At 46.8% G+C, this 22345-nt stretch overlaps 1 protein-coding gene across 4 annotated transcripts in view; it reads right to left on the reverse strand.

The window, feature by feature from the left end:
- Nucleotides 1–22345, reverse strand: part of COL11A2 (collagen type XI alpha 2 chain) — a 40345-nt gene that overhangs the window by 12113 nt on the left and 5887 nt on the right. For 2 of the 4 annotated variants that reach the window (XM_056817995.1, XM_056817994.1), the window contains 35 exons: nt 18265–18456; nt 17096–17173; nt 16360–16422; nt 15587–15766; nt 13272–13331; nt 13110–13151; nt 12531–12593; nt 11658–11732; nt 11061–11147; nt 10681–10737; nt 10401–10454; nt 10249–10302; nt 9976–10029; nt 9712–9765; nt 9173–9226; nt 8999–9043; nt 8791–8844; nt 8304–8348; nt 7794–7847; nt 7446–7490; nt 7173–7226; nt 6797–6841; nt 6558–6611; nt 6385–6429; nt 6070–6123; nt 5125–5232; nt 2719–2772; nt 2355–2408; nt 1834–1878; nt 1687–1740; nt 1474–1518; nt 1269–1322; nt 1034–1087; nt 725–778; nt 111–218 (listed from right to left, as the gene is read on the reverse strand). In XM_056817995.1, the coding sequence (XP_056673973.1) occupies nt 111–218; nt 725–778; nt 1034–1087; nt 1269–1322; nt 1474–1518; nt 1687–1740; nt 1834–1878; nt 2355–2408; nt 2719–2772; nt 5125–5232; nt 6070–6123; nt 6385–6429; nt 6558–6611; nt 6797–6841; nt 7173–7226; nt 7446–7490; nt 7794–7847; nt 8304–8348; nt 8791–8844; nt 8999–9043; nt 9173–9226; nt 9712–9765; nt 9976–10029; nt 10249–10302; nt 10401–10454; nt 10681–10737; nt 11061–11147; nt 11658–11732; nt 12531–12593; nt 13110–13151; nt 13272–13331; nt 15587–15766; nt 16360–16422; nt 17096–17173; nt 18265–18456 (2292 nt within the window). The remainder of the gene's footprint in view (nt 1–110; nt 219–724; nt 779–1033; nt 1088–1268; nt 1323–1473; nt 1519–1686; nt 1741–1833; nt 1879–2354; nt 2409–2718; nt 2773–5124; nt 5233–6069; nt 6124–6384; nt 6430–6557; nt 6612–6796; nt 6842–7172; nt 7227–7445; nt 7491–7793; nt 7848–8303; nt 8349–8790; nt 8845–8998; nt 9044–9172; nt 9227–9711; nt 9766–9975; nt 10030–10248; nt 10303–10400; nt 10455–10680; nt 10738–11060; nt 11148–11657; nt 11733–12530; nt 12594–13109; nt 13152–13271; nt 13332–15586; nt 15767–16359; nt 16423–17095; nt 17174–18264; nt 18457–22345) is intronic. The other 2 variants (XM_056817996.1, XM_056817997.1) reach the window with 2 other exon arrangements.

Genomic DNA, 22345 nt, shown 5'->3' on the forward strand with positions numbered 1-22345 from the left:
TATCTCCCTAAACCTGGGACACGATGCCTATACCTTCAAAACCTCCCTTTCCTCTGGTTCCTCCAGTCCTGTCCTTCCCTCATTCTTCACATTCCTTCCCTCATACTTACCTTAGTTCCCTCTTTACCAGATGGTCCAGTCAAGCCCTGCTCTCCTGGGGGACCTGGGGGACCTGGGTGGCCTCTTTCCCCCATAGGTCCTGATTCTCCCGAAGCTCCCTATAGGATGGGAACAGCAATCTCATATCACAGATCCTCCTAATATCCCCCCTAAACTGTCTATCCTCCAACACCCTCATTTTCTGATTCCATGATCTTCTTGGGGACAATGGGGGTTTTAAAGAGACTCCCTATTCCTGAATGGACCAAGTTATCTTTAGGGGATTAGGGAGGATGCTCATGTGTACTAATAAATGTGCCATCTTGTGGCTATCCCTAAAAACTGCATTTTCTCCAAGAGCCCTGGGAAACTCAGTAAAGTCATTCAGAATGGAAAGTTGTGGAGGGTTCCACAATGCTCTGCCCCCAAAGCACTGTCCAAGGCCTCCCACCTCCAATTGCTCCCCTGAATCAATGTCTCATCCAGTAACCACAGAGGGAATCATTCCATCCCTTCTCCAACAAAGAGACAAGAAGAGAAGCATGGCAGTGGTGGGGTGGGGGAGAGGGTGATAAGACACAAATCCCTAGGTTTGAGGTCTATCATCCCCCAAGGTAAGACATACCTGAGGTCCCACTACTCCTGGAGGTCCAGGGGGGCCTGTCTTTCCTTGGAAACCCTGGAGAAATAGAGACAGACAGACAGACAGAGACAGACACAGAGAGAGAGAGATCAGAGAGATGTGCAGTTGTCAAATTATCATTGCTGTACAACAAGGAAAAGGAGTCACCACTGGGACCATTTAAATGGTTGCATATAAGCTATGCTCAACCATTCAAAAATACCTAAAACTGGGATTATACAGGTCATAGGACCTAGGGAAGAAGGTAATGGGGGATGGTTACAGGAAAGTCAAGAAGGAACAACCACTCACCACTTCTCCTCGTTGGCCAGGGTGTCCTGGAAGCCCATCCTTACCAGGGGGACCCTGGAACAAAAGGTCAAAGATATGAGGACAAGAGAGGGGGAACAAGTTAAAAGGAGGTGCCCCAGAAGGAGAGAAGGGAAAGATCACAAGATGTAAGATGTAGGTCTTTGAGGGAAATTGGTGAGGAGGGGTGGTCACAGAATAAAGGGATTGAGAAGTCAAAGATCAAGATTATACTCACTGGAGGCCCTTTAGGGCCAGGAAAGCCATTGGGACCCTGAGGTCCTGGAAGACCCTAGAAACAATAGAAAGGAATAAGATGGGCAAGTCAGTGGGCTAAAGGAGAGAAAGTGTGATCCTGGGAAAACAGAATCCCTCATTTCCACAGCAGAAGACAAGTTCTAGCTCAGACACATTTGGACTGACAGTTACTGGTTCAGACTCACCCTTTCCCCAGGGGGACCATGAGGACCATCACCTCCTGATGTTCCCTGTGGGAGAGAAACAGTGATAATGTCAGTGGCATCTGACCTCTTTTGCAGAAGGAAAGGAAGATAAGTATTGGAAGATGTGGGGAAAGCTGAAGGATGGACAAGTGACAAAGGGTAATGCAATCAGAATATTGGGAAGTATATTTGGTTCAAACAAATGTCACTGGCCTTGGCTCCAGATTTTCCCGTGGCTCCTCGGGGGCCTCTTTGGCCTCGTGGACCCTAGGAAGATATGGGGGGAAGATGGTCAGAGACACATAGACCCAGGTATGGATTCTTTCACGCTCCATACAACTTTCTCTCCCCCTAACTTACCGTGGGACCACGTTCCCCTCGAGGCCCTGACTTCCCAGACAGGCCCTGTGGAAAAAAAGGGGAGTAGGAGTTGAATACATCACCTGCTCCTTAAACCTCCTAAACCAAGGATTCTTAACTTGGTCATGGGATCTAGGGTAGGAGTGTTCCATGAACTTGGATAAGGAAAAAATGATTTTTTTTCTGCTATAAACGGTTTCCTTTGTAATCCTATACATTCTATTTTATGCATCTAAAAGCATTCTTCTGAGAAAGGGTTCATAGGTTTCACCAGACTGCCAAGGCAGTCTATGATGCAAAAAATCTAAGGACTCTGCTCTACAATTTCCTCCCCAGAGAGCCTTCATTCAATCCCATCATCTCTCTGCCCACAGCATCTTGCTTCCCAGATCCTTCAGAACTCTACTTTTAAACTCTTCCCACAACTCTTTATCCCTGGCCCATCCTATCTCAGTCCCTAATCAGACATTCTGCCTTTCCAGTTTTTTTTTTCCTACACAGACCCTCCCTTCCCTTCTTACCCGGGCTCCCTTCTCTCCATTGGCACCAGGAAATCCGGGGAATCCAAGTGACCCCTGAGAGGAGAAAGAGGGAAACATGGAAGTCATGGTGTGAAAGATGAGACCAAAAGAAAGGCCTTAGGGGATCTCTCACAAGTATAATAAAGTGAAAAGAACTCTGGATCAAGGGTCAGGGGATTTGGGGTTTGCCTCAGCTCTGCTTCTGCCTAGATGTGCACTTTTCTCTAGGCCTGTTTCCCCCCTCTATAAAATGATCGGGTTGGACTAATGGTGGCTGGTATTATAGGGTCAGTGAAGGGGAGAGAAACATGGGATGTGGGAGAAGGAAACAGAATAGAAATGGGTTTCATAGCCTAAGCCTTACCTTGGGACCCTGACGTCCTGGGTATCCAGGTAGACCAGGAACACCCAGTTTGCCCTATGGAGAAAACAAAAAGAGCAATGAAGGCATGAGGAGGAAAAGGGCCAAGCCTTTACAGAGACCCCAAGCCATCACAGAGACAGACCTTTGGCATTAGTCCCCCAACCCCACCAAAACCTGAGCCCTTAGCACCTTGTTTCCTCCAAGGGACCCAGGTCTCCCAACCCTATCCTCCCTTCTCCAGACCTATCTGCTCAATTCCCCAATTTCTCTTTTTCTTGAATACATTTTTTAAAGGCTTTGCTGCCTTCCTGTCCTTAGATTACAGTCACTAAGCCCTATTGATTCTTCCTTTTAGGATCTCTCAGATTCTTATTTTCTCTATTGCTCCTAGTTCAGATGCTCCTGTCACAGATATTCCACAGCCTCCTAACTGGTCTCCCAGCCTCTAGCCTCTTCCGTTTCCTACCCAACCTTCATGCACTACTAGACCAACCTGCCTAAAACAGTTCTTTCATCAGATCATTCACAGTTCTTAATCCATCAATGCCTTCCTCTGACTATAAGGAAAAAATCCAGATTCCTAGATTAATCTTCAAAGTCCTCTATGCTCTAGCCCAAATCTCCATGACTCTCCTATAACTTCCTCCATTCCAGTCAGGTTGGTCTTCCACCAACATCCCATGCCTCAGTGTCCCTTTTCGCCTTTTGCTTATGCTGATCCTCTCAATGTCTCCTCAAATCTTTATAACTTCATACAAAACCTCACCCTTCTTCTGTCAAAGCTTTCCTGGTCAGCCCAACTGCAAAGACATCTTCCTTCCCTAGAATCTGTCCTACCACCTATCTCATTTGTTACATGCAACCTTGCATTTTTCTTGAGTCAATTCATCTGCATCAATCTAGTCTTATCAGTCTAGACCATGAGCTCTTCTACAGCTATGTCTGGCACCCTTCATGGGCTAAGCATGGTGTCAAGCTCAGTATTTACCCAGTGACTTAATTGGCTAAGACATCCAGTTAACTATGTAGGAAGCCAAAGTTGTCCAGACCCCCTACTATTACCTATTTCTCCTAGAAACCCAAGCTTCCGGGACATAGGTTCAAGTATGTTTCATACAGATGTCCATATCCAGCCCCAGGCTCTCTCCTGAGCTCCAGGCCATATTACTAACTGCCAATTTGGAGATTTCACACTAGATGTGTCTGTGTGTGTGTGTGTCTCTCTTTGTCTCTGTCTCTGTCTCTGTCTCTCTCTCTTTCTCTCTCTCTCTCTCTCTCTATCTCTCTGTCTCTGTCTCTCTCTTTCTCTGTCTCTGTCTCTCTGTCTCTGTCTCTCTGTATCTCTGTCTCTGTTTCTTTCTCTCTCTCTGTCTCTCTGTCTCTCTTTGTCTCTCTCTTTCTCTCTGTCTCTCTTTGTCTCTGTCTCTGTCTCTCTCTTTCTCTCTCTCTGTCTCTCTCTCTGTCTCTCTCTATCTCTGTTTCTGTCTCTCTTTCTCTCTCTCTGTCTCTCTCTTTCTGTCTCTGTCTCTCTCTCTGTCTCTCTGTCTCTGTCTCTGTCTCTCTCTCTGTATCTCTGTATCTCTCTGTCTCTGTTTCTTTCTCTCTCTCTCTCTGTCTCTCTCTCTGTCTCTCTTTGTCTCTCTCTTTCTCTCTGTCTGTCTGTCTGTCTGTCTGTCTGTCTCTCTCTCTCTCTCTCTCTCTCTCTCCTTCCTTTCTCTCTCTCTCCTTCCTTTCTCTCTTTCTTTCTCTTTTGTTTAAAGGCTCTGACAGTCTGGCTCTGGCAAACTTTTTCAAGTTGACTACGTATAGTTTTCTCTTCACACACAGCCTTCTTGCTGTTCCTTGTATACAAGAATTCCTTTCCCTTCTCCATGCTTTTTCCCAGGCTGTGTCCATGCCTGGGAAGCACTGCCTTCTTAGAATCATGAGATTCCTTCAAAGATGAGCTCAAGTGCTACTTCCTATATGGGACAAATCTTCCTAGCTGACTACTTACCACTTTAAAAATTTACTATGGGGGGAAGCTGGGTGACTCAGTGAATAGAGAGCCAGGCCTAAAGACAGGACCCAGTCCTAGGTTCAAATCTCAGACACTTCCTGACTGTGTGACCCTGGGCAAGTCATTTAACCCCATTTGCCTAGCTTTTCTGTCTTGGAACCAATACTTAGTATTGATTCTAAGACAGACAGTAAGGGTTTTAAAGAAACTTACTACATGAATACTCTGTATTTACTTTCACATATATAATTATCTGCATTATATTATTATTAGATAAAGATATATACCATGTTAGAGCATTACCTATTATATACTACATATATAGTTTCCCCCAACAGAATATAAGCTCTTTGAGGGCACAAAACATTCAATTTTTCTTTTGGAACCAAAGCACATGACACAGTCACCTTCTCTCCCACAAGCCCTATGGGGCCTGGGTCTCCATTGGGTCCAGTTCGTCCTTTAGGCCCCTCAGGACCGTCTTCTCCTCTTGAACCAGGGACTCCAACCTCACCCTGCAGGGTGAGGAGAATGCAAGGATCAGGAGATTGAACCTCACAATAGGGGGCTGAGAGCTAAGGTAAGAGTGGGGGTCATTTGCTTTTAGAAGGATTGCTTCAGGCGGGGAAACTCTTGGGTGACAGGGATCTCTAAAGATTAAGAGAGCCAACATTGTACACAGAGACTAATACACTGTAGTATAATCGAACGTAATGGACTTCTCCATTAGTGGTGGTGTAATGTCCCTGAACAACTTGCAGGGATCCAGGAGAAAAAAACACCATTCATAAGCAGAGGATAAACTATGGGAGTGGAAACACCGAGGAAAAGCAACTGCCTGAATACAGAGGTTGAGGGGACATGACAGAGGAGAGACTCTAAATGAACACTCTAGTGCAAATACTATCAACAAAGCAATGGGTTCAAATCAAGAAAACATCCAATGCCCAGTGGATTTACGCGTCGGCTATGGGGGGTGGGGGGGAGGAAAAGAAAATGATCTTTAACGAATAATGCTTGGAAATGATCAAATAAAATATATTTAAAAAAAAAAGATTAAGAGAGCCATAGGATGCTGAAGGTATGCTCTTGGAAGAGAGAGATACTCAGGAAGGTCAGAGAATTCCATGGGACTTCCTCTGGAGGCAGCGAGATGATATTGAGATGGTTTGGGTGATATAAACAGCAGTGTAACATTGGGATCATTGTAATTAAGGTATGAGGGAAGGCTGAGAGGCTTGGGATTAGAGACTTGGAAGCTACTCAGGGGGCTGGAAGGCTAAAGTAGATGTTATCAGGGCACTTGAGGCAAAGGGAGGGGCTAGAGGTACATGAAGTGGTCTCATACGTACCCGGTCACCTTTCACACCCATGTCACCTTTGAAACCAGGAAAGCCATCTTCTCCCTGAGAGGGGCATTGAAATAATTAGAAGAGGCATGGGAGAACCATAGTAAGGCGTGAACAATTTTGTTTTGAGGTCAGGAATTAGGAGCTTGGGGGTTCATGGTGACAATTCTGGATAAAGATTGGAAGAATTTTATAGGAAGGATTAGAGGGTAAGAGGTAAGAGATGGGGGCTCAGATGATAGGAGATGTCAGGGTAAAGCTGCCCAGAGAGGGCAGTGGGGGAAAATTGTAAAATTCAGCGGGGGATTCTTCTCTTACCTTCTCTCCTTTATGACCCTTCAAGCCTCGAATTCCATCCACACCCTAGGAAGCGAGATGGAAAGTGATCAAGAGACAAAATCTAGATTTAGAGAATAGGATTCTGGAATCTAAGAATCCTTCTCCCAGCCATTCCCACCCAAGTCCATCTCCCTCTCTTGACCACATGTTACCTTGACACCTCGAGGTCCGGGGTATCCTAAAGGACCCTGTGGACCAGATGGGCCCTGGATGGAGAGAGAAAAAGAGAGTTCACAGGAGGGTTTCAGAAATGTGGTCTCCATGAAATCAGGGGAATGGAGATGGAAAAGTAAGCTGGGAGAACTGGAGGGAGAAAGCAATAAGCACTTCTGGAATATCATGGTGACTTTAGGATCATAGGATACTCAAGAGAGGGAACAAGGTCTCTTACCTGGTTTCCTTTGGTTCCTGCTGGGCCCTCTTTTCCTGGATGACCCTGGGAGAGGAGAGGGAAGAGAGAATGAGATCTCCTACCATGAGCTCTCTTACTTACCGTAACTTCCCTGCAATTCCATATCTAACCTAGCAATCACCAGATCCTCATTGAATAATAGCTAGAAACCTTTCACAGCAAAAAGTTGGGAGAGGGGGATCTAGGGAGAAGAGAGGAGTCAAGATGATGGTTCTGGGAGATCTTTGGGGATCAGAAGTAAAAAAGTTACTTTTGGTGAATGGGAAAATCTAGAGACTGGTTATAACCAGGATGGTTATGGGCTCATTCTAAGTTGGGACTCAGAAATTGCAAGAGGTTAGGGTAAGTCACTCACCGGAGGTCCATCAGAGCCTGGCATCCCTGGAAGACCTGGTTTTCCTTGAGGACCCTGAAAGAGGCAGTGAGGGGATCATAGACACAGGTAGCAAAGATATAGATAGATAGGCAGAGTCCCTTCCCTTCAGCATACCTCAAGTCCCCATTCTTCCCACACTACTCCATTGTCCAAGGCTCAATATGTCTTCTTGGTGGTTTTTTCTCTGTTTCCCATGACCCCCATCTTCTTAACTACCATATGATTGGTTCTCCCAGCATCCTTGTCACTCACCTTCTCTCCATGGGGGCCAATGGCACCTTGAGGTCCAGGAAGACCCTGACAGATAGGAGAAGAAGAGTGTCATGGGAGGATGATAGGGAGGCTCTTGCTTTCTATCCTCATAACTCTGACCACCTCCCCCTCCTCCCCAACTTTTCATAACAAGGGCTATAGCAGTTAAAGCCCCCTAACTCCCACCCCAATCTTAGCACTGAACCCATCACAGTGACCAGGAAGGCTATAATAAGTTCTCACACTGAACTAACACCAAAGGTGTGGGCTTGGACTTAGGAGGGAGAAAGGGAAAGTGTGTAAAGGCAGATCACAGGATCTGGAAGATGAAGCAATGGGGCCACTCACCTGGGTTCCTGGTGTGCCCTGTTGTCCAGGAGGGCCAGGCTCTCCCTGGGGACCCTGGAAACAGAGAATAATATAAGGGTCAGTTTGGTAAGTGATATGAGAACAAACCCCCATGTCACTAGAACAGAGAGAATGGAATGGAGGAATACTGGGCTATGAATCAGAAGACCTGAGTTCTAGCCCCAGATGCTCTATGTGACCTCTCTAAGTTCAAGTTTTCCTTTCTGTAAAAGAAAGGTTCTCTCTGAGGTATCTTCCTGTTTTCTTCTGTGGTTCTAGGACCCATAAGCATAACTGGAGATTAAGGGGCTTCTGAGAAAGGTTCATGGAAGATCAAGGTTAAGAGGACTTTGACGGGTGGAGATAGCAATCAGGGGAACCTCCCCAAGTACATAAAGCAACCAGTATTTATGTATTTAAATATTTTATGTTTATATATCTATATATAACATATAGGTATGATGTTTCTATATTACACCTATTATGGGCTAGGCACTGTGCCAGGCTTACCAAGTTCCCTTTGGGGCCATGGGGTCCATCAATGCCTCTTACTCCCTGAAATATGAAAAGAGATTGATAGAAGGAAGAAAAAGTGGAGCAGAGAGATGAGGACTGGGGGAGGGTCTGTGGGTTTCTGGGTGGGGAGTCTCACCTCAGGGTGTGGGTGTGCCCTCTCCATCTGTCAGGTGCCCCATTCACCCAAATGCTAAGCAAACAGATCCAGGCCCTGGCTCCCAGCCGGGTATGGGTTTGTGGATTTGTGGGTTCATTTTGTTTTTCTTGAGGGTTTTTTTTTTGGCAACACATAAAGCAGACAGCAAACTATACAATTTGTCATTTGAGACCCGAGTGTAAAAATGATGAGAGAACAGTGAGGTTAGTTAGAAGCCAAGGGAAAGAGAGAAAGGAGAAGAGGTCAGGAGAAGGATAAGAGTTAGGAGGGTCAGGGGTTTAAAAGTTCAAGAGGCAGGATAAGATGTGAGGAAGGGCTACTTACCGGGGGTCCAGCAATTCCAGGAGGACCTTTAGGGCCCAAAAGACCTCGGGGACCCTAAGTTAAAGGTAGAGCAGATGAAAGGCACACATGTATCAGAGAGAACAGGCCCAGGACTGTGACTTTTCATCTCTTGGTCTCCCTGGATCCTTAGTACCACAACTACCATCAATCTATCCTGTCTCCCCTTTCCCTGTTCCCTCATACTCACCGACTCCCCAGGCAGGCCTCGTGGTCCAATTTCCCCATCATCTCCCTAGTGGGAAGAGAGGAACAGGGAAAGAATAAGGAGGAAGGAGTTCTCTCAAAGCCCACATACTCAACTTCCTTCCCCAAATGCCACATATGTTCTCCCTCCTACCCAGCAGCCCCCTCTGCCACTCACCCTCTCTCCATCCTCCCCAGGAGGACCAGGAAGGCCTTGGGATCCACTCTCACCCTGGAATTGAGGAAGACAGGTATCATTTGGACCTCATAGTCAACCCCTCACCCAACACATACAGACCAGAGACAAACACCAACTCCTTCCCAGCCAGGAACCAAGGACTCAACCTGGGGCCTGTGAATGTGTTTCTAAAATATTTTGATAGCTATATAATACGATCAATTCTCTTTGCAACCCCATTTTTTATGTATTTAAAAACACTATTCTTAGAAGGGGGTCCACAATTTCACCAGATTGCCAAAGATTTGGGTCCATAACCCAAAAAAGATTAGGAATCCCTTTATCGGGTACCTGCATACATTTTCTCCAAACTCGAGTTGTCCAAATGGTTCTCTAGGTCCTTTTGGACTCATTCTTGGGTATGGGCAGACCCTGAGACTCTGCTCCTTCCCCAGACACAGAGTCCCCTCTCTTTCCCTCCCTCTTCTATCTGGCAATCAGCTCCTCAATCTCCTTCCCCAGACCCAGGCAATACTCACCCTGTGTCCTTTCTCTCCTGGAAGCCCTGGGAGCCCATCGAACCCTCGGTCACCCTGAAGGAAGAGGGCATGAGTGTGAGAGCCCAACCTATCCCATCCCAAATGGCAATCCCTGAGGGGGGGACATACTAATAAGCAGAAATTTAAGGGAAGAAGCACCCCGGAAGGAGAATGGGGAATTGGAGGACTAAGGGGTTTAAAGGGGCATTAAGGATTAAAAAAAAACAACCAAGTGGGTCACAGAGGCATTCTTGATGTTATTACCTTCACCCCAGGCTCCCCTGGCATCCCTCGAGCTCCATCAGCTCCAGCACGACCCTGAAGGAACAGAAAGAAATGATGGGATTGGATACAAGTGAGAGGGTCAATCCTCTACAGATCCCTATCTCCTCATTCCCATCCCTGGATCACTCCCTTCACAGGCTTGTCTCTATACCCTCCTCCAGCAAAGTTCAGACTCTTTCCACATCGCATCCCTCACCACCATGAGGCTATCTGCCCCTGACAGCCCCCCCCCACGTTAGCCCCTCCACTTACCCTGCGGCCAGCTTTGCCTGGGGGGCCCGACAGGCCCTGGGGACCCCGTGGGCCCTGGTGCAAGGGAGAAATAGGATGTAAGGAGTTAGTGCAAAAGGAAGATGATGGGGTCACTTATCAAGGAGTCGAGGGGTCAGGTCTGGGGCTGTTACCTGAGGCCCTAAGTCTCCAGATTCTCCCTTCAGTCCAGGACTCCCAGGATGGCCCTGAGATAGGAGAGAAAAGGAGGGCATGTGGGGAATAAAGCCCCAACAATTCTCTCCCAAGGATCTCAACCTTGAGGACTAATCCCTAACCCAGTTCCCCTGCAGAGCACTATACCCTAAGACTTTCTATACTTTCCTTTTGTTTCCTACAAAGAAAACTTCTCCACTTCCCATCCCCATCCCTATCCCCAGCCCATACATACACATACCCCTCCCCACCACTCACCAGGGGTCCAGGGCGGCCTGTATATCCCATGGGGCCAGGAGGACCCCGAAGAGCCAACTAGAGAATAAGAAGATATTAGAACTGAGAAGATGAAGAAAACCCCCAATATTCTCCCAATATCTATACCACCCCATCTCATCTCCCAAGTCTTAAAACCTCTGTCCTAAATTCACTTCTGACCTCTTCCTAAATCTTTCCTCCACATACCAGCCCTCCAAGTTACTCCCTTTGCCCTCACTCCTTCCCAGCCCCTCCTGATCCCCACCATCCTCATCCCCACTCCTGACAGGGGAAATTCCCCCAGATCCGCCCCCCCCCCAGTAAGGGGATCTGGCACAAACCCAGCTGACCCCCTCACCCTAATGACACTCCTTGCTCACCCGAGCCTGCTGCAGAATAGCTTGAGCCTGGGCCTCTTGAGCGGCCACCACAGGACCCTTGTCCCCACCACCACTGCCAAACCGGAACTAATGTGGGAAGCAGTGGAACCAAGGATAAAATGGAAAAGAGAAACAAGGTGATCCAGCGCCTCAGAAGCCACCCATCCATCACCTCTCCCCCATTCTAGGGTACCCAAATGGCCATTCTTACAAAATCTCCAGGATTATACACCACTTAAATACCCAAGTCTGCCCCTCAATATCCCTTTGAATTCTAGGTAACAACACTGGGGTCCCTGGACTCAATTTGTCCCCAGTCCCAGTCATATTCATCTTTCCTCTGGATACATTCTTCTTTGGATCTCTCTGTTAAATAAATTATCTCTTTCCTGGTTCTAGATGACCCATGTTATCCCAATCTTACCCCTAGAGAAATCCTTTTTAGCCTAGATTCCTCCTCCTTCAGATTATTCACACCCATTTAGCCTTCCTTGTTTTCAATTTCCCCGTTATGTCCCCTGGGGTCCCTGATATCTTGGGTTCTAGCTAGCCCACCACCAATAGCACCATCTTCTGATTTTTCAAAACAGAACTCACGGGAAGCATAAGTGATGTTCCAGGAGGCCCAGGGGTTCCATCTGAGCCAGGAAGCCCTGCACGGCCTGGGGGACCCTGTTGGTAGAAAGGGAAGAAAACAGGAGAAGAAGGATAGAATTAGGGTGGGAGAAAGGAAAACAGAGATACGGTGGGGAAAGTTAACATCACTCCTAAGAATCCCACCATTAAATAAAAGGGTCAGAAGATTCTTTAAAGTGTCCTCCAAGGGGGCAGCTGGGTAGCTCAGTGCATTGAGAGCCAGGCCTGGAGATGGGAGGTCCTAGGTTCAAATCTGGCCTCAGACACTTCCCAGCTGTGTGACCCTGGGCAAGTCACTTGACCCCCATTGCCTAACCCTTACCACTCTTCTGCCTTGGAGCCAATACCCAGTATTGACTCCAAGACGGAAGGTAAGGGTTTAAAAAAAATAAAATAAAATAAAATGAAGTGTCCTCCAAACCCTTCCCAGCCCCCACAAAGGGAAATTAGGCAGCAAATACCAGGCATCTCTTCCTTGAATATGAATTTCATCTTCCCTTCCAGGTGATAAGCATCCTATCTCCCTTATCAATGCACAAAGCAGAAAATATTTATAGTATATACCAGTGATGGGCAACCTTTTGAGCTTGGTGTGTCAAAATTTGTCAAAAAACCAGCATAACTGGTAATGTGTCACTTTGAGAAAAAAACCATAATTTCACAATATTCACATCCTTCTTGGCATGTGGCTCCATACTTCTCTGTATGTGGACCCGCATGCGGCCTCGTGTCATCGAAAATGGCTACACATGTCATAGGTTCACCATCACAGGTATATACCAAGGGTATCCCAGGGCCTAAACCTCAATCCTTCTACTCAGACCACTCTCTTACCCTTTCTCCAGGATCACCAACAGGACCAGGGTTCCCCTGAATTCCAGGAGGGCCAGTCAGTCCCTGTGAGGACAGAAGAAGAAAGAGATTCAGATGTAGAAGTGGAGAGCAAGAGTTCAGGAAGATGGGGTGTGGGTAGACGTGGAACAGGAAAGGCAAGTCTGGAGCAAAGGGGATCTTCAAAGAAATTCTCAAGAGATCCCAGGTTTCATTCAAAGGGGTAGGTGACATATATGCAAACTTTGTACAAAGTATTTTTTATTATCTAACTCAAGCTTCCTAACCACTCTGTGAAGTAGATATTGGAGCTATTATTATCCTCATTTTACTGAGAAGGAAACTGAGGCTCAAAGAAGTTATTCAACCAAGTCATGTAAGAAGTAGGATTCAAACTCAGTTTTTCCTGCCTTAAATCCAACACGGGATGGATGGGAATAAAGTGAGGACTATGGGAGTGGGTTTTAACAGGAAGATATGAAGATATGGGGAAAATGAGTAAATGGATATGGTAAGGAAGACTATCAGAAGGATGGGGGAAAGGAGGAGGATCTGAAGAGGAAAGACTAAGCCTAGACTCACCGCAGGTCCTTCAGGGCCTGGTGGCCCCTCCACTAGCATACCCTGTGATGAGAAGGTGAGGTCAAGATCAATATCATCTTAATAACTTCCCCTGCCCTCCAGGACCCCCAAGAACCTATCACTCAAGTAATCCTGGTAGAGCCAACAACTGCAATGACTTACAGGTTCCAGGACAGCAGGTTCCCCCTTCTCTCCCTTCAGCCCCCGGACTCCATGGGCAGCCTGAGGGAGACACACATGTAACCCCAAGTGGGGTCTGTGAGCAGCAGATACCCATCAACAACCCCCCACAACACCCTCAAATAGACCCACCCCAAGGATATCCTCAGCCCCCTTGCTCCTTTACCCCAAAAAAGATCCCCACTAATACCATCTACATCCTTTAATGCATGGATGGCTTGAACTAGAAAACCCCAAGACCCACCTAGGCCTCCTCAATCTTTCCCCAAACTCAATCCTCCTAAATTTTCTACCCAAGGATTTTTCTCCAATAGTTTTCTCTACTTCCTTGGGAACATATAAAAGAACAACAACAACAAAAATTATCTTATGTCTCAGATTCCTTTCCTACTCTAATGCCAACCCCATAAGACCACCAAACCCAAATTCCTCTGAGACAACCAATCCCTTAAACTCAGGCCCCACACAGTCTGCTTTTCCCAGGTTCCCTGACCCAAGTTCCTCACCTTCTGTATGGACTACCTCACAACCCACATAACTCATCTTCCATCAGTACCTGTAATCTCTGAGTGTATTACCCCAACTCTGAACCCAGAACCTCAACCCATTTCCATACTATTCTAAGTCCTCCCATTCCCACAGTCTTTGTTTAAAATTCCTTCCCCAATTCTACTCCTACAATAATAGTAGGTCAGACTGGATGCCCCCTTCAAGGTCTTCAGAATTCCCAGGAACAAATAGTTCTCTCCCTCACAAATAGTAAAGGTCAATTGACCAAACTCTCCCAGCCCGCTGTATATCCCCAATTACTAGACAAAAGCAGAGGAAGCAAGGGGTAGTAGGGAGCTACAGGTGGAAATATTAGACAATAACCATGATGTTAAATAGGAGGACAGAGGATACAGCCACAACAAAAGGGAAGGAGTAAGAGACACAAAGGAAGTAGCCCCAAAGGAAAACCAATAGCACAATAAACAGGCTACACTGGGACACAAAGGAAGTAACCAAAACAGACAGAAAATGGTTAGAGACATCCAAAAAAAGGAGGTATATTTGGCAGAAACACATATGTCATGACTCAGTCAAACAGAAAGTGGCCAAGATAGACAGGAAATGACACCAATAGGCTAGAAGCTGCCATTGAAGTAAGAGCCTTTGGGATGCTTTTTAGGCAGAATACGACTTTCACAGCTAAGAGAAAAAGGAAGTTATATGAGATAGATAAGAAATGGTTCCTTTTGAGAGGAGAAAATGTATTAGAAAAAATGTTAAGAAAAATACAGGATGCATAAGAAGTAGTCACAAAGAGTAAGACTCACAACAAGAGCGTCAGGACTAGCAATGCCTGGCATACACAAGAAATGGATAATTCACTGGAAATCGGAAGAGACAAGATGGGTACTACAGCCAGAACACATAGGAAATGATCAGTCACAAACAAGAAGTAGCTCTTGGGCCAACACCAACATAAAGATGGATGCCATGACTAAGACAAACAGGAAGTGACTTATTGGGCAGGAAATGGGTCTAGGGAAAAGTGACAGGACACTGAAAGTTAAAACTGTTGATACTGATGAAGATAGGAATAAAGAAGTAGTTGGGAATTGGTAACAAAGTAGAGGCTTATTTCCCCAGAACAACATGAATGCATCAGCCTAAACATACAGAAAGTGTCCAAAACAAACAGGAAATGGACCCAGGAGAAAAAGAACCCAGCCACCCTAGGCAGAAGGAAATGCATAATTCCATCAGGTCAGACAAACAGAATGGAAAATAGAAATGAGCTTCTGAAGCAACATAGGCCTTCCCCTCCCCCAAAATGGCTAACTACCAAAAGGAAGTAGTTCACAACCAACAAGAAGTAATATGTTAAAAAGAGCAAATGATGCATTAACAATAGGAATTGATGTAGTAACACCAGAAAGTAGTTCATTCACAACAGAACATGATGCATTAACAATAGAAAGTGATGCAATAATCCCAGAAATTGGTGCATTAACAATAGGAAACAATGCATTGACAACAGGAAGTGATGCAATAACTCCAGGAAGTGGTGCATTAACAATAGGGAGGGATGCGTTGACAATAGGAAGTGATGCAATAACAACAAAGTGGTGCATTAACAAGAGGACATGATGCATTAGTAACAGGAAGTGATGCAATAACTGAATGTGATGCATTAACAACAGAAAGTAATGTAATAATGACAAGAAGTGATGCATTAATAACATGAAGTGGTGCTCACAACTCTGGAAGAGGTTCATGGAGAAGAGGCAGAGGAGACCCACGTCACTTACGGCTCCTGAGTGGGTGGTCTCAGCAGAGAGGGCTGGCCCGAGCTCTGTCTCCTCTCGATAATCATCCCCATAGCCATAGGTGTAATCGTAGGGACCTGGAGGGGGATCTGTGGTCCCCTCCCCATATTCCTCAATTCGAAACCTGCCAGCGGTGGGGGGACCCTGGGGGTCTGTCTGCTCCTTCCCAGGATGGGAAGAGGAGGTAGAGGGGAAACAGTGAGGAGGCAGCTAAGAACATTTTGCCCTCTCCCTCTTGAATCTGACCAAGAAGATGGGGGTAGGAGAGGGAATGGATAAAGGCTTTCACTTAATGGGGTCTGGGGCCATCGGAGGAAGGAATTGCCCCCCTCTAAAGGGTCAATGGCACTTGTTGTAAGGGCAAGGACAGCCACCAGAAACTGAAAGGGAGTTCAAATGGGAAAAAATTTATAAGGAGGGTAGACGGAGGGGGCAGGGTGGTCAGAGGGCTGAACATCAAGAAAGGGTGATCCCATGGTCTGGGAAGTGGCCAAGAAAGATGAATAGGGACCCTGGTGGGTGTAGAAGGGATGAGTAGTCAACAAATAGTGAGAGATATGGGGGACTATGGACAAAGATAGATGTAGCTTCAGAAGCTGCTAGGAAAATGGACCTAAAGTAGTCAGAAGAATGGACATACAACTGGATACTTGATAGCCCTCTGGCCAGGAGAGGAGAAAATGATTCATCAAGATGAAATGGGGAAGTGTCAGAGCTGTCCAGATTAGGCACCAAGGTGGGACAGGGATAGTTACCTCCTCAGGGGGTAGCAGGGGTTTGGACGCCTGAGTCCCATCTTCTTCACCTAGGATAGGGTCCTGACCTCCAAGGAAGGGTGGGAAGGAGGGGGAGAAGAAAGAGCATAGCCAGAAGCAGAGGAGGAAGAAGATTAATGTAGATGGGTGCAAAGCAACAGATACCCGGCCCCATACACCTAGAAAAACCTATCCGCGCTGGGGGGTGGGGGTAAATCTCAGATCTTGCAACCCCTCTGGGAGAGAGTATTGAAGGGGTGAATTTAGATCATTGGAGAGGGCAGAGATCTGGATCCCCCTGTTCTACCTGCCGATAACCGCTGCCTCTGGTCCGAGGGGGACCCCGGACTTGTGGGGTAGCTGCCCGTCGAGCAGGGCGTCGGGATAGGGGAACATGGTCCCTTGCTGACCCTGCACCCCTACCACGGGGAGGCTGCCGGGCAGGTGAGGTGGAGGCCCTCTGGGCCGCTGACCTCTTGGCAGGTGGGGAAAGTCTCTTGGCAGGTGGGGAAGGCCGGGAAAGCCGGCGAGGGCGAGGGGGTGCCCTGCGTCCCAGGGAGGCAGGGGGAGCCCTCTTAGAGGGTCTCTGAGGCCTCTGTGGCAGGAAAGAGACATGGGAAGGGGTGTGAGTGAGTGAGCTTTCCCACCACCCAATACAAAATGTCTACCACATTCAGGAGGGAAGTCCTAAAGTAAATAGTGTGAGAAAGAGGGCTGGGGGAGGCAGGGAGGTTACCTGGTAATCAGGGGTGGCCCCTGTGGTCATCTCGTCATAATAGGGGGGCTCATAGTCGTAATAGAAAGAATCAGGGGACTGAGAATAGGGCAGGAGGGAATAGGAGCCAGACGGAGATGGGATGGGAATGTGGAAGTTATGAGGAGAGAGGGCAAAAGAAAGGAGGGGGAATTAGAAGAAGTGAGGAAAGGAAGAGGCATTTGCAGTAAGGGAGGGGAAGGGGAGGGAAGGATGGGTAGAGGCAGGTGGCAAGGGAAGTAGAAAAGTAAGTTAAGATTGAGTCCACATGTGGACAGAAGCAAACATAATTAAGAGATTGATCCAACACTTGAACACCCAACCTTTTATCAGAACCCTCGCCCTAACCATCCCTCACCTCAGTTTCTGCTACAGCTCCCCTCCCTCCCCTCCTAGGCTCATCTGGCCGTACATCTCCAGGCCCATATAACCTAGGCCCCTTCATCCGCATCTCCTCAGGCCCCTCGAACACCATCACTATCTCTGGATGTGTGCTTTCCCATCTCCGCTTCTTTCTCCCTAGTTCTCCATCTCTTATTTCCCCATATCTCCATTCTTTTTCTCTCAACTTCTTCTTTCCCCCAGTCTTTTTTTTTAAACCCTTATCTGCCATCTTGGAATCAATAATGTATATTGGTTCCAAGGCAGAAGAGTGGTAAGGGCTAGGCAATGGGGGTTAAGTGACTTGCTCAGGATGACACAGCTAGGAAGTATCTGAAATTATATTTGAACTTGGGACCTTCTGCCTCTACGCCTGGCTCTCTATCCCATGAGCCACCCAGTTTCCCCCTCAATCTCTTAATTTGGGAGTGAGGGCACAGTGAAGGGGTAGGGGCACGTGTTCAACTAGAAGAAGGAAATGAAAGGTGATGGGATAAGTAGCCCTCACCCTCCAGTTTCTCCACGTTCCTTCAATGCAAAATCATTTTAATGTTTAAATGAAAATTAAAAGATTTTTTGAAGGAATGTTACAGCTAAGGGAGGAGAGAATAACAGTATAAAATTGGAAGCTGGGTCAGGATGGGCAGGAGTGAAACCCCTCATCCAAGAGGGGTGTCTGACAGTTTGGATGAAAACTCCACAGAGATAGGCCTGGAGTTGCCCATTCCAGGATTTGCTGTAGGTTACAGATGCCCGTGTTTCTTGCTCACCTGTCTCTGTGGTTCCTGATTTTGGGGCCTATGGAGTCTGTGTATTTCCCGGGTTTGGGGTCTGCGGGCTTTGTGGGGCTCTTGTTTCTGGGGTCTCTCCACATGACTCCCCTCACATTGCAGCTGTCTTCGCTCACAGGATTCATAGGCGGCCTGGGCCCCGGGGACGATGAGGAGTTGCTGGATGTCACCCTAGGGAAGTGGGGGACAGGAAAGAGGAGAAGCATGTTGACAGGAAGCAAGGTATCCCTCCTACCTGTTGTCTCTTTCACAGAAGGGGGAAGAGGAAGTGAGGGTGCACAGAGAGGAAGGTAGGAGGGGGAATCCTGGAACAAGAAGTAAGACAGATGTCAGTCAGGCATGTCTGGCTCTTCATGACTCCATCTGAGGTTTTCTTGAAAGAGATACCTGTAGTGGTCTCCTATTTCCTTCTCCAGCTCGTTTTACAAATGAGGAAACTGAGGCCAACAGGGTGAAGTGACTCAACCAGGGTCACACAGCCAATGAGTATTGGAGGCCAGATTTGAACTCAGAAAGATAACTCAAGGACCACTCTTTCCATTCTTCCACATGGGTACCTCTACATTCTATTAATATCTATCTACCTATCTGGGAGTTATAAATCATCACCATTTCTCCAACATCTCGCCTTAGAGAGGGGTCCAGATGCACTGAGAGATCAGAAATCTTATAGAGGGTCACATAGCTAGTATATCAGAAGCCCAGTCTAAAATTGAAGCCTTCTGATTTTTTCATTTAAAAATGTTTATCTTCTCTCTTAATATCAATTTTTTTAAACCCTTACCTTCTTTCTTGGAGTCAATACTGTGTATTGGCTCCAAGGCAGAAGAGTGGTAAGGGCTAGGCAATGGGGGTCAAGTGACTTGCCCAGGGTCACACAGCTGGGAAGTGTCTGAGGCCAGATTTGAACCCAGGATGTCCCGACTCTAGGCCTGGCTCTCAACAGCTGCCCCCTTTAATATCAATTCTAAGACAAAAGAGTAGTAGCAAGGGCTAGACAGCCAGAGTTAAATGACTTGCCCACAGCCACACAGCTAGGAAACGTCTGAGGCCAGACTTGAACCCTAGAAGAAGAGTCTTCCTGGCTCCAGGCCCAGCACTCTATCCCAGGAAGATGGACAGGGCTAGCTGAAAACTGTGAAACAAGTCACCTCACCCCAGCTCCCCACCTGCCTCCCCTCCGCCCCATACTCAGGCCTCATCTCAACTTCCACCTTTTGTACCAGGTTCATGGAGCCCAAATGATGGAGAGCTAATCAGTAGGCCAGAGAAATCCCTTTGAGCTTAGACTCCTCCCCTCTTCAGCCCTCCTTGGTCTCTGGCTCCCCAATTCAGCAGCCCTTCTTCAGTTCTAGCCAGCTGGACAGCACAAACACCGCTTCCCAGCAGCCTTCCTGAAATAAGCCCTCCTCTCACCAAAGAGTCAGTGGCTGCGATGGGCAGGTCAGACGCCATGGGATTGAGGACTTCCTCCTTTCTCTACCCAGGCAGCAAAGGGCAGCGGAAGGAGAGGCACAGAAGTGGAGTCCTAGCGCTCCCCGTGTAGCCTTGGACAGGTCGCTGGCCCTATCTAGGCCTTAGTTTTACCCCTTATAAAGTGAGACAATATTGGACTAGATTATCTCTAAGCCCCTTCTACGGCTGCTGTTTCTGGCATTCTAGGTTTCCTGTCTTCCTGAGTTCAAATCCAGCTTCAGACATTTACTAGCCATGGCAAGTCACTTCACCTCATTGGCCTCCGTTTCCTCATCTGTCAAATGAGTCGGAGAAGGCAATGGCAAACCCACTCCAGTATCTCTGCCCAGAAAACCCTAAATGAAGACACAACTGAAAAATGACTGAATGACAGCAAGGTTTCTGGTATCTCTCTGTTCATCTTCCCTCCTCATCTCTTGCTTGAATCATTATAATAGTTACCAATTGGCCTCCCTACTCTCTTCAGTTTCTCTCTTCCAATCTATCTGTCCAAATAACTTCCGCATGCATTGTTCTGATTATATTGTTTACCTCCTCAAAAATTTTTAGTTTGGAGGTCAGGAGCCAAAAGCATATTCAAGCTACAGTTCCCAGAGTCTGTCCAGGGAAGCTTTAACTTTTTTTTTTAATCCTTACCTTCCATCTTAGAATCAGTACCATATATTGGTTCCAAGGCAGAAGAGTGGTAAAGGCTAGGCAATGGGGGTCAAGTGCCCAGGGTCACACAGCTAGGAAGTGTCTGAGGTCAAATTTGAACCCAGGACCTCCAGTCTCTAGGCCTGGCTCTCCATCCACTGAGCTACCAAGTTGCCCCCTCAGCTTTAACATTAAGGCCCTTTTCACTTTCTAACCATTCTTTTTTTTTTTTAGAAAATAATAATAATAATAATTTTTCCCAGGTTACATGTCAATATAATTTTCTAATATTTGTTTTTTGATATTTTGCAATCTTATGTTCTGTCTCTCCCTCCCACTCTTTCCCAAGAAGGCACTTGTACATATTAATATATTTCCATATTCCTTCCTAACCTTTCTTGACCCTGACCTCGGAACCAGTTTGGTTCTCTGGGTTCAGAGATCTCCCAGGCTTGATCCTCCTGCCACAGATCTCAGAACCATTTCCAGCCTCCATTTTGATCTTTCTACTTCCACATTCTCTCTCCGCACAACAGACCACAAATACTGTTTTCTCAAATTCCTCTCCCAAAGAAAAATGAACATGCGAAATCTGAAGTAAAGCAACAGGGGGAAGATGACCGGATGTTCCCATTTCTTTACAGCCTAGAACGGGACTAGACTAGGTCTGGATAAGAAAATTCTGGTTAGGGACAGCTAAGTAATAGCACGGTGGAGAAAGAAACCACCAGGCATGGAGAGGGGAGGTCCTGGGTACAGATCTGACCTCACACACTTCTTAGTCGTGTCACCCCATTTGACTAGACCTTTCCATTCTTCTGCCTTAGAATCAATTCTAAGACAAAAGGGAAGGATTAAAAAAAAAAAAGTCCCAGCTATCTAGTCATGTGACTCCAACAAGTCACTTAACCTGACTGACTAGCCTCTGTGGCTCTTCTTTCTTGGAAATGATGCTAAGACAAAGCCAGAGTTTGAAAAAAGAGAAAGTGACAGTTGAGGTCTTTAGCTATTCTAGTGCACTGAACATCCTTAGCCCCTCAGGCAGACCCCTAAAAAGAGCCTGGGGGCTAGGAAGGCCTGGGAAGGCCTAGGGGCTCTTTGTCTACACTGGGGACTCCAGATTCAAGCCAGAAAGCTGGGAAATGTAAAAAGCCAAATGCCAAACGTTCCCAGAATAGGAATCAGTTGCTTCAGCCAAGTGATACGGTTCTGCCAGGCCTCTGTCAGTGCTGGATCTTTAACAGGCCGTCCACTACTCATCCAGCTCCTCTTCCAGGTGGTATTCGAGGCCTTGAAAAATCTGGTACCAATCTGGTCCCCTCCTCCTTTCTACATTTTATTGGTGTCCCCTGAGCAAATCCTAGGCTTCCCTGGCTATGTTGTACTTTGCTCATGCCTTTATCTTCTCTTTTAGAGAGTCTTCCCCTCTATCCCTGCCTCTAGAAAAGCTGTCCCTCCTTCAGGATCCAGCTTAAATGCCACTTCTTCCAAGAAGCCTCCTCGGATCCCCACAGCCAGAAGAGATTCATTACTCAGGTGGCATTTATCATACTTGGCCTTTTGAGATATTTATATCACAGACTCATAGCTTTAAGAATTAGAAGAAACCACAGAGATAACAGAGTCTGACACCGTTTTAGAAATGAAAAAACAGATTAAATGACTACTTGCAAAGGGCGCTAAAAGGCTGTCTGCCCTTTGATGCAGCCATAGCACTGCTGGGTTTGTACCCCAAAAGAGATAATAAGGAAAAAGACCTATATAAGAATATTCATAGCTGCGCTCTTTGTGGTGGCCAAAAATTGGAAAATGAGGGGATGCCCATCAATTGGGGAATGGCTGAACAACTTGTGGTATATGTTGGTGATGGAATACTATTGTGCTCAAAGGAATAATAAACTGGAGGAATTCCATGGAGACTGGAACAACCTCCAGGAAGTGATGCAGA

This window comes from Monodelphis domestica, chromosome 2 (assembly GCF_027887165.1).
Source record: "Monodelphis domestica isolate mMonDom1 chromosome 2, mMonDom1.pri, whole genome shotgun sequence".
Taxonomy (NCBI): domain Eukaryota; kingdom Metazoa; phylum Chordata; class Mammalia; order Didelphimorphia; family Didelphidae; genus Monodelphis; species Monodelphis domestica.